This window comes from Oxyura jamaicensis, chromosome 6, assembly GCF_011077185.1.
Source record: "Oxyura jamaicensis isolate SHBP4307 breed ruddy duck chromosome 6, BPBGC_Ojam_1.0, whole genome shotgun sequence".
NCBI lineage: Eukaryota > Metazoa > Chordata > Aves > Anseriformes > Anatidae > Oxyura > Oxyura jamaicensis.
In genome coordinates this window covers 28,137,996-28,154,278 of record NC_048898.1, presented here as the reverse complement: position 1 = coordinate 28,154,278, position 16,283 = coordinate 28,137,996, and the positions used below count along the sequence as shown (strand labels likewise).

The window sequence follows — 16,283 nt, the reverse complement described above, 5'->3', positions numbered from 1 at the left end:
AACATTATTTCGATATCTTCTTTACAGTAAAAGGCAAACAGGCAATTACATGCCTGAGTTGGTACGTTTTTACGTTTTTGTGAAAATTTTGCATGACCAAATTACACCAATATTATGAAAAGAAACCCCATAAAATACTAGTGTTCTATTTTTTATTTCTTGAAATCACCTTTAAAGTTAGAGTTTGAATACTCCCCTAGTTAGAGTTTGAATACTCCCCTAGCCCGCCATGACTGCAACATCACAGTCATTCTACCCACATTTTTCTATTGAGGGAACTCTCTATTCATGGTGATTCTAGAAATTATACTCTAACCTCCTCATTGTACATATTGTTTGCCTCTCCTGCTCTTCCAAAGTGACTGCTCTCTATTTTCACTGAGAGTTTGTTGAGAACAGTTCTATTTATATTCATCTTTGTCAGCAAAAATGTTGCTTTGGAAACCAAGTTCCATTATCAAATGCTATAAATCAAGTTCATTTGTGACCAAAATAAGTTCCACTTGTATTACATCAAAGTTAGGGGTTTACCACCAGCCCTATTTTCAGTCAGGATAATTGTTTTGAACTTTCAGAGCAGCTGTCTGATTCATTCCATCATCTGTATTGAGCAGCCATCCACTGCCTCATTTTCATTGTTGTATTAAAATATGTTGGTGTCCAACATTGCTTGTCCATTGTGACAAAACACAAAGTCATTTACTGTGAAGTCTTTACTATGAAATAGCAAAATTTGATTTTTTTGCTATACATAATGAGTGGAATGAGTTTTATAAACCTCTAGCAATTACTATTTATATGCCTCTTTCCACGTAGAGAGGTTGTGTGAGAATGAATTTCACAGAAGTTCAAAGTTTTAAAAAACATACAGCAACAACAAATCTGTGTTTCTTTTTAAAAAGATGAACTAGGCTAAAAAGCCTACAAAAAGACATAGGGACTACCGTCATAACCAGCAAATGGGTAACTAAATATTATTTTAAACATAAATAATTTCTCCTACATTTTTTTTTTTTATTTTTATTTTTGGAAAGGCATAGCAAGCTGTCAATTTTGATCCTAACAGAGGGCCAAATACAGAAAAATCTGACCTGTGTTAAAATTTTATTCAATTAGACATTGCTAATAGTCTAGGTTCACTCTACCTTAACTAAAACTTTCTGAAGACTATGGATGTTTTTCTAAGACAGATATTCTCAACAAGGAGGATGAGTAATCCTTGATTCTCTACTGACTATAGAAAGACCTAGAAGGCTAATTAAGTCTGGACGTAGGTTTTAAAATGTAATTGTTGTAGAAGTAATTATGTAGGCATGTAAATGTTATGGTAAGCAAGGGAAGACTTGTTACTGAAATCTAAAAGGTGAAGAACTGTTATAATTACCTTGGTTTCTTTAAGCATAGAGTTTAAAGATGATCCTTTTTGTTTGTTTGTTTTTAAACCACAGACCACAGCCAGATCTCAATTTTTTCACAGATCCTTCACCAAAGTCTTAACTGAAAAGATTACAACAATTGATGGACATTCTAGAAACAGCTGCAGACCCTTTAAAAGTTCTACCATGGTCAACAAATGGAGTTTGGAAAGCAATGAACTAGAGAACTATGAACAAGGTATTACAAAAATAAGTAACAACAAAGAAATGTGCATCAATTGACAGTGCTTTACAAAACAGAAAGAGAAAAGTTCTAGATTTCTCTAATTATGGTGTATTTTAAAGCCCATGACACAGGTATTATGTCTATTCAAAAATGTAAGTATTGTTACTTGATAGCATGGACTGCTCCGTAAATGATCTTTTGTTTTGTCACAATGGGCAATCTTTTTTATATCTTAATTCTTGCAATATTCTTGAAGCGTTATAAAAATGGGAGAGCAAAGTACAAAAAGAAAACCAAGAAAATATATCTCACAAAAATATGGAGGACATTCCAGCTTATTTCTATCTTAAATTTTCTTTGTGATCTAGATGCTTTGGATGCTTTAAAACATTTGCATTGATGTTATAATTAACCTGAAAAATTACTTTGCACAGTATTAGCAGCAATACTCTAACTAGATTCTAATTTTTCTTTAGATACAGTTTGCACACATTGAAAAGATCTCTGATTTGCTCTTCTGAAAACTGAAATGGAACATCTATGAAAATAATAAAAAAATATATATTTTTTTTAAGTTCATTTTTTATTGCCAAAGAAGAATGTTTCTTGTCAAGGTTATTTTAAGCCTTGCTCTTATTATGTTCAGTGTATTATATAATCCCCATAAACAAGGTACTTTATTTCCTTTTAGAAATAAAGGTATTTTTATTTTTAAAATGAATCAATGCCCATAAAACTACTTCAGGCATGTCAAATATGCAAAAAAATATTTAAAGAATCACGCATGCATTTGTAAATGTACATGCCCAAGTTTTCATACAGCTTCAGTACATATTTTCATACAATCAATTCTAGTTGGATTATTAGTATAGTTTTTATCCTGGCTCTTCAATAATTCAACGTAGACCTCAGCAATTAAAAAGTAACCTCTGGTTGATCAGGCATTACAAGGAGACAGAACATGTACTTTGCAAAATGGCTATAAGTATACACAGATAAGTAGGTACTCCTTTAATATCTCAACGTTTTCAAAATTTTTTCTCCATTTTTCTCATTATCTAGCTGAACTTTGCTTAAGAAGCCTTAAATCTACAGTCTCAAATGTCAGAACATACTCCACATTGCTCAACTCTACATGATTTGTACAAAACACACAATGTAAATTGAAGTTGAGATGTTTCAACTTTGCTGATATTCTTTGCTGTTTCTCAAACAATTTAAACGTGTTAGTTCTGAAGACTAAAATCCCTTTCAGTAAATGAATCCAGACCACTTTCAGCAAAACTGTAGTTTATACTGAACAGAAATGCATGTTGCATACCTCAATGTCCAGTCTCATGTATTTTAATGTCATGAATTGCAACAAGCGTTTGCATTGTAAGAAATGCTGTGCTAAAGCACAATATTTGCACAATGGACAGCAGAATAGTTTTGCATTAGAACTTTGAAAAGAAGATGCAAGATAACACCTTTTCATTTAAAATAAGATCGGGTATACTTAAAGTAAAATCTGCTGATTTAAATAATAAAATTCTTACTGCTTTTGGCTCATACAAGGAATTGAGTGCCCATTCAGCAAAAAACATTGATGGAATATTAAAATTTCAATAATTTATAAATGAGATTACATAGCTGCAATCATCTAGTCTGCACAGCCTTTAAAACAGGTAGGAAGAAATACCTTAACTCTTGTTAGAGAGTACTGGCTAACAAGAAGAAATAAACCCAGATTCTTTTCCTCGCTCCCTGAGAGTTTAGCTTGTAGGGCTGGAAATTAAGTACAAAAACTAATAAAATGTTTGCTTAAGCTAACCAAATGGAAATGATAGAAGGAGGGAAAATGGACCCTGAAATGCTGGTTTTTCTCAGCCCCTAAGCAGTCACCCACTCTTCAGAGGAGATTTATTCTTTGCCTCAGAGAGGGAACCTTGGCCCCTGTGGCAGGGCTCACCAACTCCTTTCTGAAATAACTTGAAATACTCAATTTCCACCTCAAACAACTGTCAGACATTAAAAGTAATATTGTATTTTCTTAGTGCTATTTTTTTCTGTAAAACAGAAACTGGCTACAGCTGTGTTTTCATTAATTTATGACCCTTTTGGCCACAGAAAGAAAGTATTGTTAATCAAAATGAACCAGTGGAATAAAACTTTTCTCATTTATTGTTTTATCAGATGAGTAGCTTCATACAGAATCATTTCCATTTTTTTCCAAAGATATCAGACACTGACTTTTTAACACAGCTTTTCTAGGAACTGGATTACCATGCAAAAATGAACATTAAACTATAATGAATACTATGACAGACTGTTTGCTCTTGCTATTTGAAAACCACTGATCATGCATATCACTTACATGATCCTATCATGCTGCGCAATCCATTACAATGAACATGAGTAAAGTGACATATTTGCATGATGAAGTTTTACAACATGTTCCTCATAGGAATTTAATTTTTTCTTTCCATTATTTAGTCTACTGTTCATTTTAATAATGACCTCTCTTCATCTTATCTTTCATTAGCCATTCCTAAAGCCTAATTCCTAAAGTACTAACACTTTGAAATCTGTCTAGTCTTATTTTCATAAAACTATATCTAAGTGGTATCCATTTCTACTCAAGACTAGAATTCTGAAATTGTCACTTCATTGACAAAGAATAAAAAAAGTATGATTTTTGCCCTTTTAAGATTTTTCTGCTCACATTTTTCACAGCTTGTTGTTTCTCCAAAAATTATTCTAATGGCCATGACACTCCCTTAAGGGGTAATGCAGTAGAGCATATTCATTTACTCATAAAAGTAAATATAAAAGGACAAATCAAATATATATACATATTACTTTTCTACCAGTGTATCTTCATACTCCTTGACAGAGACATTTTTCAACTTTCCCTTAATGTCTTGTTTGTTATTGTATCTATTTTGCTAATGTGTATTGCTGCATTTTGACCTCATAGATTTTGCTCTTCCATTTTATGTCAGCATTACCATTTATATCAAGTGACTAGTAAATTACACTTTGCTGTCAATGGGTTATATTTCTGGAACATATTTTGAAACAATATTTACAATTCAAGCTAAGAAAAAGTGTCAATAAACTAATAACAAGGCTTCACAGATTACTTTACAATATGCTGAAATTGAGCTGAGTTAGCCAGTCAAAGAGAAAGTTAAACTTGACAATGTCCATATTTTAACATAATATACTTTTTCTTAAAGTTGATAAAACCAAAGGTTTTACTGTTGTCTTGAAGCAGAAGTGGCCCTCTATTTACATGATTGGAGCTTTTCACCCATATACCCTTTAATGAGTTCACAGTACTAATTCTAAAGCAGAAGACATTACTGAATATTCTCTTGGTTTTTACAAATGCGTGCTAAGATTAGCTGGTTCAAGATTCAACATGTCTAAATAACATACCTAGTGATAAGAAGACAGTTGCACTAGGTGCTCAGCCTGTTATACTGAAAGACACTAAGCTATCCTTAACAGTTCATATTTCGCAGTGGTGAAAAATACTCAGCTGGAGTAGACAAGTTACCACACCTTTCAAAGAATTCCCAAAGGAAATAACAGAAATTCTGCTGCAATCCGTAAACCCCTTTCCCATTGAAGTTGGGTTTTGTTTTTTGTTTTTCTTCCTATTTTGATTGCTTCAAGATTTTACTACAGATCTTATCTCAAAGTCCCTCTGATCAAAAATTCTCTTTTCCCTGGGAAGTCAGCACTGGAAGTAATTCCATTGTAAACCCATCGCAAAGGTAAAAGAGCTGGTTTTCCCTTCACTGACAGAAGGTAAACTAAAGGAACACTGATGGATCCTTTCCTATTCCATTTGCTTCCTACAACTTCAGGCTTGGGGACCTCTGGGGCCTCCCAGGTGTTTGAGCAGTGGCAGTCCCCATCTTTGTGGACATCTTAGGAAAAACAAATACAAATACAGCACACTGTAAGGATTCAAAAATACCCATCCCTATGAATCCCAGGTCAATACAGAGCCTATATAAAACATTGTGTATATGCAGATCTTTGAATCAGTTTCCTTCTGTGTGATATGTGTTTATTTGATTCGTGTCAGTATGGAACAATGCTAGGGCCACATGATGAAATCTAAACTCCTATTTAAGAAAATGAGAGTGATCAGCGTACACAGTTCTTGTATCATGCAAAGGAAGGGTCCAGCAATTTGTGTAAATAGAGGGTTTGAAGGGCGAACATTGAGACTCGGGTCTGGGAGATAAGAGGACCAAGGAGTTTTTTTAGGAAACTGCAGACTTTTGCATGGGACGCTGTGCAAGCCTCTGATAACCAGCAAAGAGATCGACCAAAAAATGAAAAAGAGGGAGTTGAAGGACGACTGAAGGACAAAGCCTGGGAGGAAGACTATGAGCTTTCAGCACAAGAGACTCCCAGAAAGACCACCAGAGACTGATACGCATGCGTCCAGAGAGGGTTTGGATTCCGGGAACTAATTATAATAACCCTGCCTTTTCTTGGAATAGTGATGAATATGTCTAGGAGCATAAAAATCAACCACCTGATGTAACAGGTGTGCGTCCTGGTAGAGCAGAGACTCCCGGTGCACCCAGCACTGTTTGCTTGCCTCTATTCGCTTAATAAATCACAAAAATCCTATTTGGGACTTAATCATTTATCACATTCTGATTCAAAAAACTGTTTCATTCATGGGCTAGAGTCTCCTACAATGAAAAGTATTTCTTCTGAATGAGTTCGCCAAGCCAGTCTCCCTCACAGATACCCTGCCAAGCTTTTCAAAAATTAGATTTTTATTAATAATAATATTTCACATTATTACATATTAATTAATTGCAATAGTACTTATTATATTTTCAAGATAATGTTAAAATATTATAGTACCCATGGACCAGACAATTAGGTGATAAAGTCTAACTTGGAATTTTATTTGCATACCTTTCTGTTTATCTATTATTTTCTTCTGCTTAGGATTTAGAACGAAAGATCGTCCAGGGTAGTGGCCATCTTCATTTGACTAAAGGTAGTCTAAACAAACGGTGTTTCAAAACAAATAGTCACTACAGTAAAATGATCTACTTTATCAAAAGTCACATAAATAGTACATGCAAAGAGATGCCAGCTAGTAAATGCACTGATGCATTAAAGCTATCAGAGAAAGAAAATAGTCTTTATTTTAAAAATATAGTGTGATTTCTGAAACAGATAAACAAAGAAAATCCCCTATATTTATATATATAAATCCCCTATATTTATATATTTAACATATAAATAAAAAAAAATGAAAGATTCACCTATTCACAGTAAAGTCTGTAGATAACTGGAGACAAAACTATTTCTTTAGCCTGACCAAAAAAACTACAAGCCAACCTAGAATTTGGCAAATGAGTATGCAGAGCCTGAAGTGAGATCATGATACTTTATTAGGAGCTTAACAATCTTGGTGTGGTTAATTTTTTTAATTCCCTGGAAGGAAACAATTTGTGTGGTTATTCTAGCTCAGGGCAAAGACTCTTTATGTGTTGTGTTGCTCTTTATATGTTTTCAGTCAGTAGGTTTGTTGAGAGTAATCTTTTCTCAAATTACCCAGAAACATTTGAGTTGAAGTAAACGTTCCACAAGAATCTTGAAACACTAAGATTTCTTTTTAAATAGGACTTATTAAAGACAACAATAGGCATTATTGGTACTGTATTTATAAATAATAAAAATTGGCTCATTCTGTATCAAAGTCAATCAGTGCTAGGTATAATCAGTGGAACTAGTTATTTTAAGTCAAGCATGACAGCTTTACAATTGCAATATGTAGCTAGTTTAAATTAATGCTGTCCTAAAAGGAAACGTGAATCCTACAAGTCAGTAGTGAAGAATCTAACTGGTGGTAGATATCAATTCAACTAAAACATACACATTTTCAGTAGCTAAAATTTATTGTTTCCACCCTTCAAGTTTCAACATAATTTTTAAATACCTGGAAAATCTCTGTTAACAGTTTTAATAAAAGTGCTACTTGCTATTTATCTTCCAAACTACTCTCCTTGGAATGTTCTTGAGTTTAATCATTTCCTATGTATAGCAAGTCTGCCATCTAGTGCTTTATGGCCACCTCTAGAAGATGTTTTATTTCAGGCCTTTTTTTAAATTATTTTTTAATACAGGATATCATGCTCTAAGTTCATGAATGCATATACATGCATGTACACACATTGCTTAAAAATCACATTTTGTCTTACTGACAGATCGCATTACATGTTTCAACAGCCACTCAGGTCTATTTGTATCTGTAGCATACAGCCACTTCATAATTGTGCTCATTGACTGTGAGAGCTACTCGCAAACTAAGAGCAACCAGAGCTAAGTGTCATTCCAGATCTACCACCCATCTACCCCTAGAACAATTCTCTTCAGATGCTGCTTGTGTCTGTGCTGTCAATCAACTCTTCTGTGAAGATGACGACCTAGTTTTCTACCCCTTCATTGTGCCAGATTGTGACAAAGCAGGTTGACCACATAGAAAATTGGATATAGCATTTAAAAAGGTTTCTTTCAACAGTTTTGTTCCCTCCCCTCCTTTTTTCTTAAAAAAAAAAATACATTACAAATACCATAATTTTATAACTGCTATTGAAAATTGTCCTATATTAGAACTTTGATTATAAAGTCAGAAAAATAAAAAAGAAAGAAACATATTCTAATAGGAGTGACTGGGCCTGGAATGTATTTTGACAACGTAAATGAGGATATGTTATGTTACCCTTTTGGTTTGAGACATTATCAAACTGAAGTTTCTAAAAAGTAATTAGAGGTAAAATGCTGCAACAAATTACTTTTAAAATCTATTCTCTATATCAAAGCACCTTCCTAGTTAGCACTATTACAAAAAAAAAAAAAAAAAAAAAAAGGGAAAAAAGCAAAAGATCAGGAAGGAAAAATATAAACACTTCTAAAGGAATACCAGCACTTTTACTCCCAAGTCCAGATATCAAAAAGTAATTAAGACTTGTCTTCATTTTTAACAAATGATATGAATTTTAAATGAATGGACATTTTGGATATAAGAAGACATATAAGAGATAGGAGAAACAAGAGTTTGTTTTTGTTTCAGGTACCACTCACTGTGTGTAACAATGTCACTTAAAAGATTCAAAATTAAAATTCTATTTCATAAAAGAGTAGGACTAATGGTAAGGACAAGCACCTTTCTTTATTTTGCCCTTTTTGAAGCCCTGAGGTATCAGCAGTAATGGGGCTACTGCAGCTCCAGGACTGCAATAGAGTCTTTACAAGGTTCTACAGCCAGAAGCAAAATTCCCTTCTTCCTCCTCAGCTCCCAGCACATATACCAGATTTTATCTTAAGAGCTTTCTCTGAATGCACACTTCATGCTTCCTCACCAATTTCAGATATGAAAGTATCATTCTTCATCTTGGTAAGTTGCTGGTATACCCAGAGGATTGTATATTGCTATCCTTTCTGTATGTACCTCAAGGAAGCAAGCAATAGTGTTATAAACTATAATTATTTTATTGCTGAGAGCATGGAATTGCACAGTAAAGCCTTAAACCTATTATTCAGATTGCTCCCCCCAAAATTGTTACAAAATATTTAGTAGCTGACTTACGATCATGTTATCCTGTAGTGTACTTTAAGTAAAATATAATTAAAATACAGCAGTAATAATTGAATATAAAATATCCAAAGAATTTTTAAAAATAAATATTGTTTTCTCACTAGTTATTATGGTGGACTTTTTAGTGATGAACATTTGAGAACTCTGCAATGTTTTCTCTGGCTTTCCATTTACTCCCTTCACTTCCACTAGGCTGACAAGGAAAGCGCAGTGGTGCCAAGGCTCTGCAGTAGAACTGAGCCTTAAGGCTCCCGCAGATGGGCCTACCACCTTCCTTTTTTATATGCTTCAGCTCCAGAACATTTGCAATGGTGGCTGCTGATTTGCTGTGTGAAGGCTTCCACAAATGGCATGTCATAAAACACAGAGCTGAGAGGAAGATTAGAAAGAGCTGTGGAGGAAAACACAATGAAGCTAGGTAAACAGTTAAAATTTGTACATTCTTTCAGACTCTTTTATGGATAGATATTAATGCTTGCTCTTTTTTCAAAGGCTTTAAATCCAACAAATCTCCAGAGACAAATATTCTGGTGAAGATGGGGGGGGGGGAGGAGGGGGAGGAGGGGGAGAGAGAGATATCAATAAATAGGTTTTAATTTTACAGAAATCTGTGAATTATTTAGTACACTGCTTTTTAAAATTTTCTTCATAAGTGACCCATCCCCTCCTGACCTCTATTCATTACTAGATTCTCTTTCTCAAAGGTCATGTACTAATCTCTAACAAAGCTAAAAACTGTTCTGCAGTGCAGTAAACACTATGGTATTACTCTGGATACATAATGCACCTCTGAATGCAAAATACAAGTTTCTACTGCTTTTCCTTTGAGTTTTCAGTCATAGAACCACAAAATATCAGAAATATCAGAAAATCATCAGGATTAAGTTACTGCTGTTTTACTGAAAGGCAATGACACTTGTATATTGCTGAATGGATGAGTTTCATACTCTATGAAGTGTCCTGCCCTGTAACCCACCACCTCTGCCTGTTTCAAAAGAGCAACCCATCTGCAGAAGTGGAGGAGCTAGTTCCCACTTTTCATTGCTGATGGTAGTAGCCAAAAGCTGTTAAATGAACTAAGCGTGTTTTAAAGGGTAAAAGGGAAAAATAACAAAGATAGCTGTGTACGTTTTTCAACTACTTTTTCTTGGCTGGCTATTCAAATGGTCTTAGCTAGGAATTGTCAATGGCATACGCATCTCTTGGGAACTCAGCTCCAGGAATGTAGCTCAGCACTGCCTGAGCCACAGAAAATGCTTCTGCTCACATTCTTCCTGGGGAGAACTTTAGCAGAACGGACAAAAGGAAGAGAGGAATTGCTTTTGCACACCTAGTGGTAAGTAACTCATCTGGAAATTCTGACAACCATGCAGGCAAATAACCATGCTAGTGAATAATGCAATTTACACTCACGGTACTGATTTGTTGTAAACTTTTATGCCTGTGCACAGAGTAGTATCAGAAACAGTTGTACTTTTTGCTTCAAATGTAGCATTGGAACTGTGACACTCCAACTAATGTACATATAACAGACATTTTGGAAAGTTTTCAGCCATGGCAATGTGGTTTTCTAAAAAAAAGGTTTATGCAGGAGAGTATAATGTCCTTTCAAAACTAGTGATTGTTAGCAAGCCTATAATCCACCATCTATATAACATATCATGAATTATGTAGTTAAACTCTCATTTTCTCTGGAGCACTGGTTTAATTATTTATCCATTTATGATTTAAAGCATTGTGTCTGAATACAACCCAGGTCAAAATCACAAAAGTGGCATTCATCCCAGGAATTCTTCACAATCAGTCTAAAACCATCTGGTTTTGCTGCATGTTTCTTTGCACCCAGGAGCACTGGTTCTGACAGCAGCATATTTCTCATGCTGACATGTGAAGAACTAATCTACCAATTTGGATGCACACTTTGCTATCTAGGTGTCACTATTATACATCGCACTGGCTCAGATACCAAAGAACAACAACAACAACAAATACACATCCATCATGACAAAATGTTATATTTATGGTTTGTATATGTGCATAAGTCAGCTGAACAACCATCTCTGGCCTCCACTCAGCATTCATTTATATGGATTGAATCAGCTTGTGATCATGCACAGAAAGATTGGCTTCTAATAGAAAGGTCTGGAGATACAGAACCTCCCTCCTAGAAACACAGAGGCACAATCCAGAAACAGACCTGTTCTCAACCTACAATATTCACAAAGGAAAACAGAACTGTGACTTTTAAATTCATAAATACAAAAGAAAGAGTTTCATATTTTCCTTTCTATTATTTATAAGAAATCTTTGATCAGGTTTTCTCTGATATTTCTAAACAATGGCATACCAAACATTCCTGGCCTGGGAAATCCTTCCTCTTATGAGCTTCCTGAGCAGGACATAATGAGGGAGGGATACATCACTGTATGGTTGCCCATTTGCTATACTCTTCCCAAGACATTTGTATTCAGCCACTACTGACAACCTGGTAGTAGAATAGATAGTCCACCTATTCTGCTCATGTTCTCTTATACATTCAGTACTTTTCTAATTCTTGTATCTATGGGTGAAGTTTGTTCTCATCCTCATACTCTGAGAATTTTGTTTTCTCTGCTGTGCTTTTTCAGTCATACAGAGAAGTCATGAAGAATGAAATTAATTTTAATAGAAGCAATGGACTGCAATTTTCACACAATCTGGATAATGTAGCATTGAAGACTCTGCCTATTATGAATGCCCTACTCTACTTTTATTAAGTTTTGATAATTCAAACAAAGTAGGAAAACTACTTATGTCCAGTGTTGCCAAGTTTTGAAATGCCATATTAGAATGAAATCTGGTGTTTAATAAGCTGCTCCTGTCACCCATAGAATTTGGTGACATTGCTGCTCTGTTTATCTTTTTGTTATAGTATTTGTATTTAGACTAAGCCTCTACAGTGCTTCAACATGCTATCTAAATCTCATTTCTACATAAATCTTGTTCTTTTTGATAATGGAGGATCTGTCTGCAAATTTTCCTCTGTTCTCATTAGTGCTCAGATAACTTCTCCAATCTCAGCACTATCTGTGTAGAGCAGTAATATTTTGCTTGCTCTCCTACATCATTATTAGAAGAAGCAAATAAGAAAGGCATTAAAACAATCTGTGGTATCCCACAGGCTAACTGTTAAGTTCAGACTTCACTTACTAGGTTAAACAGCCTACTGGTGTTAATACTAGTCACATTCCCCTTCCTAGGCTTGAAGAGGGAAGACAGGACTAGGCAAGAGCCAAGCAAGGTAGGCAGAGAGCAAGAGATGGAAACAGCTGAATTACCCTACTCGGTGGTATGTGTTCACAATATCACAAGTTGCATGAAGTTTCTCTAAGTGAACAAATGCTCTCATTTTTGCTGTTAAGAGAAACTGAGGTCATCCTATAACATACAAAAGTTAGCCATATACTCAGGATTGAATTCTAATGTTTGGACTTGGAGAAACATTCCAGTTCAGGATAGCATTTGCACAAGTCAGTAAAGTAAAATTTAAGCACATAAAACATAGCCACTTTGAAGATTGCTAAACTCAAGCTTGTGACTAAAAACTTTCCTGAAGATCCCAACCACTACAGCAAATTCTTAGCTGTATTCCTGTTTCAGTACCATTCACTGATCTTGATACCAAATAGTAGAAACAAATTCGTCTAGAAGTTTCATTTCTCATAAACTTATGCTGCTGATAAGAACACACTATTTTCTGTTCATTTGTTTTTCTTCAGTATTTTCCTTCTGAGCAAGAAGTATTCCTATAATGTAGAAAATAAGAATATTCTTCACCTCAAGTAGAAGAAAAAGGGCAGTAGAGGTATTTAAATAGAAAGTGCCTACAGAGTAGTGAAATAAGCTTAGAAAAATATCATCTAAACGTGTATCTTCTACAAAAGCAAAACATTTTCTTACACAAATTACAGTCCATGGTAAAGTTATACTTTAAAATAATTCTATATACTTTCTTATACATATAAGAAATCAAAGCATCACTTTATGACACATATATTTAATACATGATCTACCAGGTAACTTGTGGTGCCAATAAGCAATTGTCACTGAAATCTTAGGTCAGTCAGTTATCCATAAATTAAATAATTATTTCCCATTATGATGCATTAACCACTACATGTAAGAAACAGAATTCCATTATTTTAAATTAGTTCAGGCTCCTTCTTACCTCCAGATAAAATAACCCTGAAAATAGTTTATACATTAAATTTTAAATAACTGAAAGTATTAGAAGATTTATCATTCCAGAACAACAGGATCTTAAAAATATTTTGAAATCTGACAGAAGAAAAATAATGGAGTGAGCTAAAGGTGAAAGGCTATCTTGAATATAGTACAATTTGTCTCCGATGTGATTTATAGACCCAACCTGCAACATGATAGCAAAAATAAGGTTTTTCTTGGAGGTGCCTGAGGTCTACAAATCTCATTACTGTCATTTCTTTTCCATCTCTTAAATTTAATAGCATTTATTTTTAAAAGACTAAACAAATGTTGATGCACATATCTAAAATAGTATCTATAGCACTCTCTTCATTCTACAAACTTCTCATGTACTTATTACCCATCTTTGAATTTATACAATATATAAAACAAATATCTAATCTCATAAATACTGAAATTTCTGGTTTGATGCCTTAGAAATATTCTAAAACAAAACTTTCTAAAGGGATGCTACACATATTCAGAGATACATCTTTATGCAAATTCAGGTTGGAGGTAGAGATAGTGTTAAGAAATAATAGATAAATTGATCCAATCATCTAACATTCAGCAAGTATGTGCAGAAGTCACAAGAGATGAAACAGTGTTCTCCAGCAACACATATTTTTTTAATGATGATTAAAATTCTTATTTAACATTGATATTGGCACAGCAAAATTGGCACAGCTCTCGAAGGGATTTCTGCACATGGGTAATAAGCATTCCCATCCCTTCAGGTCTTTCATTAAGACTATCAGAAATGTAATGCTTCAAAAGTTAATTTGCCTGAGGCATCTCTTCTACAACTAAAAGAACATGGAGACAACACACATGCTCTACCATTTTATGATACTGTGGAGAGCAGCTGTGCGTCATGTCCCTAGGAGGCATACCAGCTAAGCCATTCACACTGTCCCCAGGAAATGCTCTGCTTTGCCTATTTGCATTCCCCCATCACAAATTCTGTCTTTTAAACAATGACACAGTTATACGTTCATTTTGTTCACATACAGAAATATAATGCTTGTTCACTGCCTCTAACCTAGGAGCAAGGATTCAACTTTCTGTAGACTTTAATTTGCTTTCTCTTGGACAAAGTAATAACCAGAAAAGCCCAGTGGGACATTTTACTTTTCAAACTATCAACATGCCCTAACTTCAAAAAATCCCAAGAAAAATATTTAGTTTTTCGGAGGTAATGAAATTGTCACACAATGTGTAAACAGCATTTAAGCACTAAACATTAAAAATATAAGTACTCACAGTAACACGTTCCCCTAAGCGGATTTCCAAGATACCTATTTTCAGAGTCACAGCTGCAGGGGGGAAAAAGACAAAATCAAACATTCCCATTAAACACAGCATAGTTTTAACACAAATGCAGCTAAAATATTTATTCCAAATATCATGACTTTGATTACTAGCAGTGCAAGCACAGGGAAGTAAACGTATTTGGTATAGTTCTTAATCAGGGTGTGCTACTTTCTGTAAGCACCCCTCTCTCCTTTCTAAACAAACCCAGAGTGACTTGGCTCTTGAATAAGGCATTGCAGTCATGCTTTAAATAGGTGCCTACGGTAGGACTCACCTCAGGTGGTATGTCTGCACTAATGAATAAAGGGGAGCCAGGCAGGGAGGCTGAGCGTGGGATCTCTAATTATCTGTGCTGCCTCGGGGACTGCTCACCCCCTGGCTGGTTTTGATCCCTCCACTGGCTTTCTCCAAGAAGACAGCTGAGTCAGGGGGATCGTTCACTTCAGAAACTGTTCCCAAATACATCTCCCTCTAACATACACAGTCCTGAAACACTATGAGAGCAGGCTTTTGCACCTGATACCTTCCACACGTGCTCATGCTATTCCTTCAAAATACCCGTAAGCATTAAATAATGACTACATTTTCACAGCATTACAAAGAACCTAGACATGTTCCAAAGCTATGCAGACTGCTCTAGATAGGCTAGTCCTAAGGTACATGGCTGTAACTAGTCCATGGCAACTGTTTCTGAGGCCAGAAATTGCAGCTGGGTATGTAGCACCACAAGCACAGAGGTGTCTCAGCTACTCAGCTTCTCTGAATTTCAGAGGCAGTTGCTTCTTGTCATTGACCAGGCACAGGGCACCAGGTGAAATTTAGGCTGAATACAGTGTACTTTGTCCAGATTGGTGCTGCTGCAAAACATATAAATGAAAAAAAAAAAAAATGGAAAAATATCTTTCTTATGAAGATACACAGTTGTATTCAGAGACAGAATATCCTACAGAATATCATAGTGATCAAATTGAGTTACATAACATTTCACTGAAAACACCACGTACGTTAATACAAAATGATTACCCTGCTCTTGGCTTTCTTGGTTATTTCACAGAAGTCTCCAGCAAGATTATAATTTTCTATTAAATATACAGATTGGTTCATAAAACAAAGAGAAAACTTATCACTGCCTATTAAATTTCATAGAAATATTTTCCCACAGGAAATCTGGCTCAGTTAATAGCTTGGACTACTTTTTCATTACTTTGCTCTCTTAGAGAAACTCGAATTGCAAGGATATTTTTGTTGTTTTTAGTTATGTTATTTGTGAGTAATATTAAAAAACTTTCTCACTTAGATGTCATATCAGCCAACCAGTTGCAAACTGTAGAATAATATTTGCCTTTCTGTTACTCTCTTCAATAGTTTTCTAACTGGTGTTTGTTACCATACTCTGTTATTTAAAAACAGGTAGAGAACCTCCCTGAATCTTTGTTACAATATCATCAAGAAAATAATCAACAGATCAAAAGTAGCACTCAAACAGAAACAGACCCCG

General features: G+C 34.9%; 1 protein-coding gene across 5 annotated transcripts in view; it reads right to left on the bottom strand.

Annotated features, from left to right (window-relative positions):
• The window catches only part of ATRNL1 (attractin like 1), a 489,972-nt gene that overhangs the window by 293,683 nt on the left and 180,006 nt on the right, over window positions 1–16,283 (bottom strand). For all 5 annotated transcript variants that reach the window (XM_035329979.1, XM_035329982.1, XM_035329977.1 and 2 more), the window contains exon 21: window positions 14,735–14,787. In XM_035329979.1, the coding sequence (XP_035185870.1) occupies window positions 14,735–14,787 (53 nt within the window). The remainder of the gene's footprint in view (window positions 1–14,734; window positions 14,788–16,283) is intronic.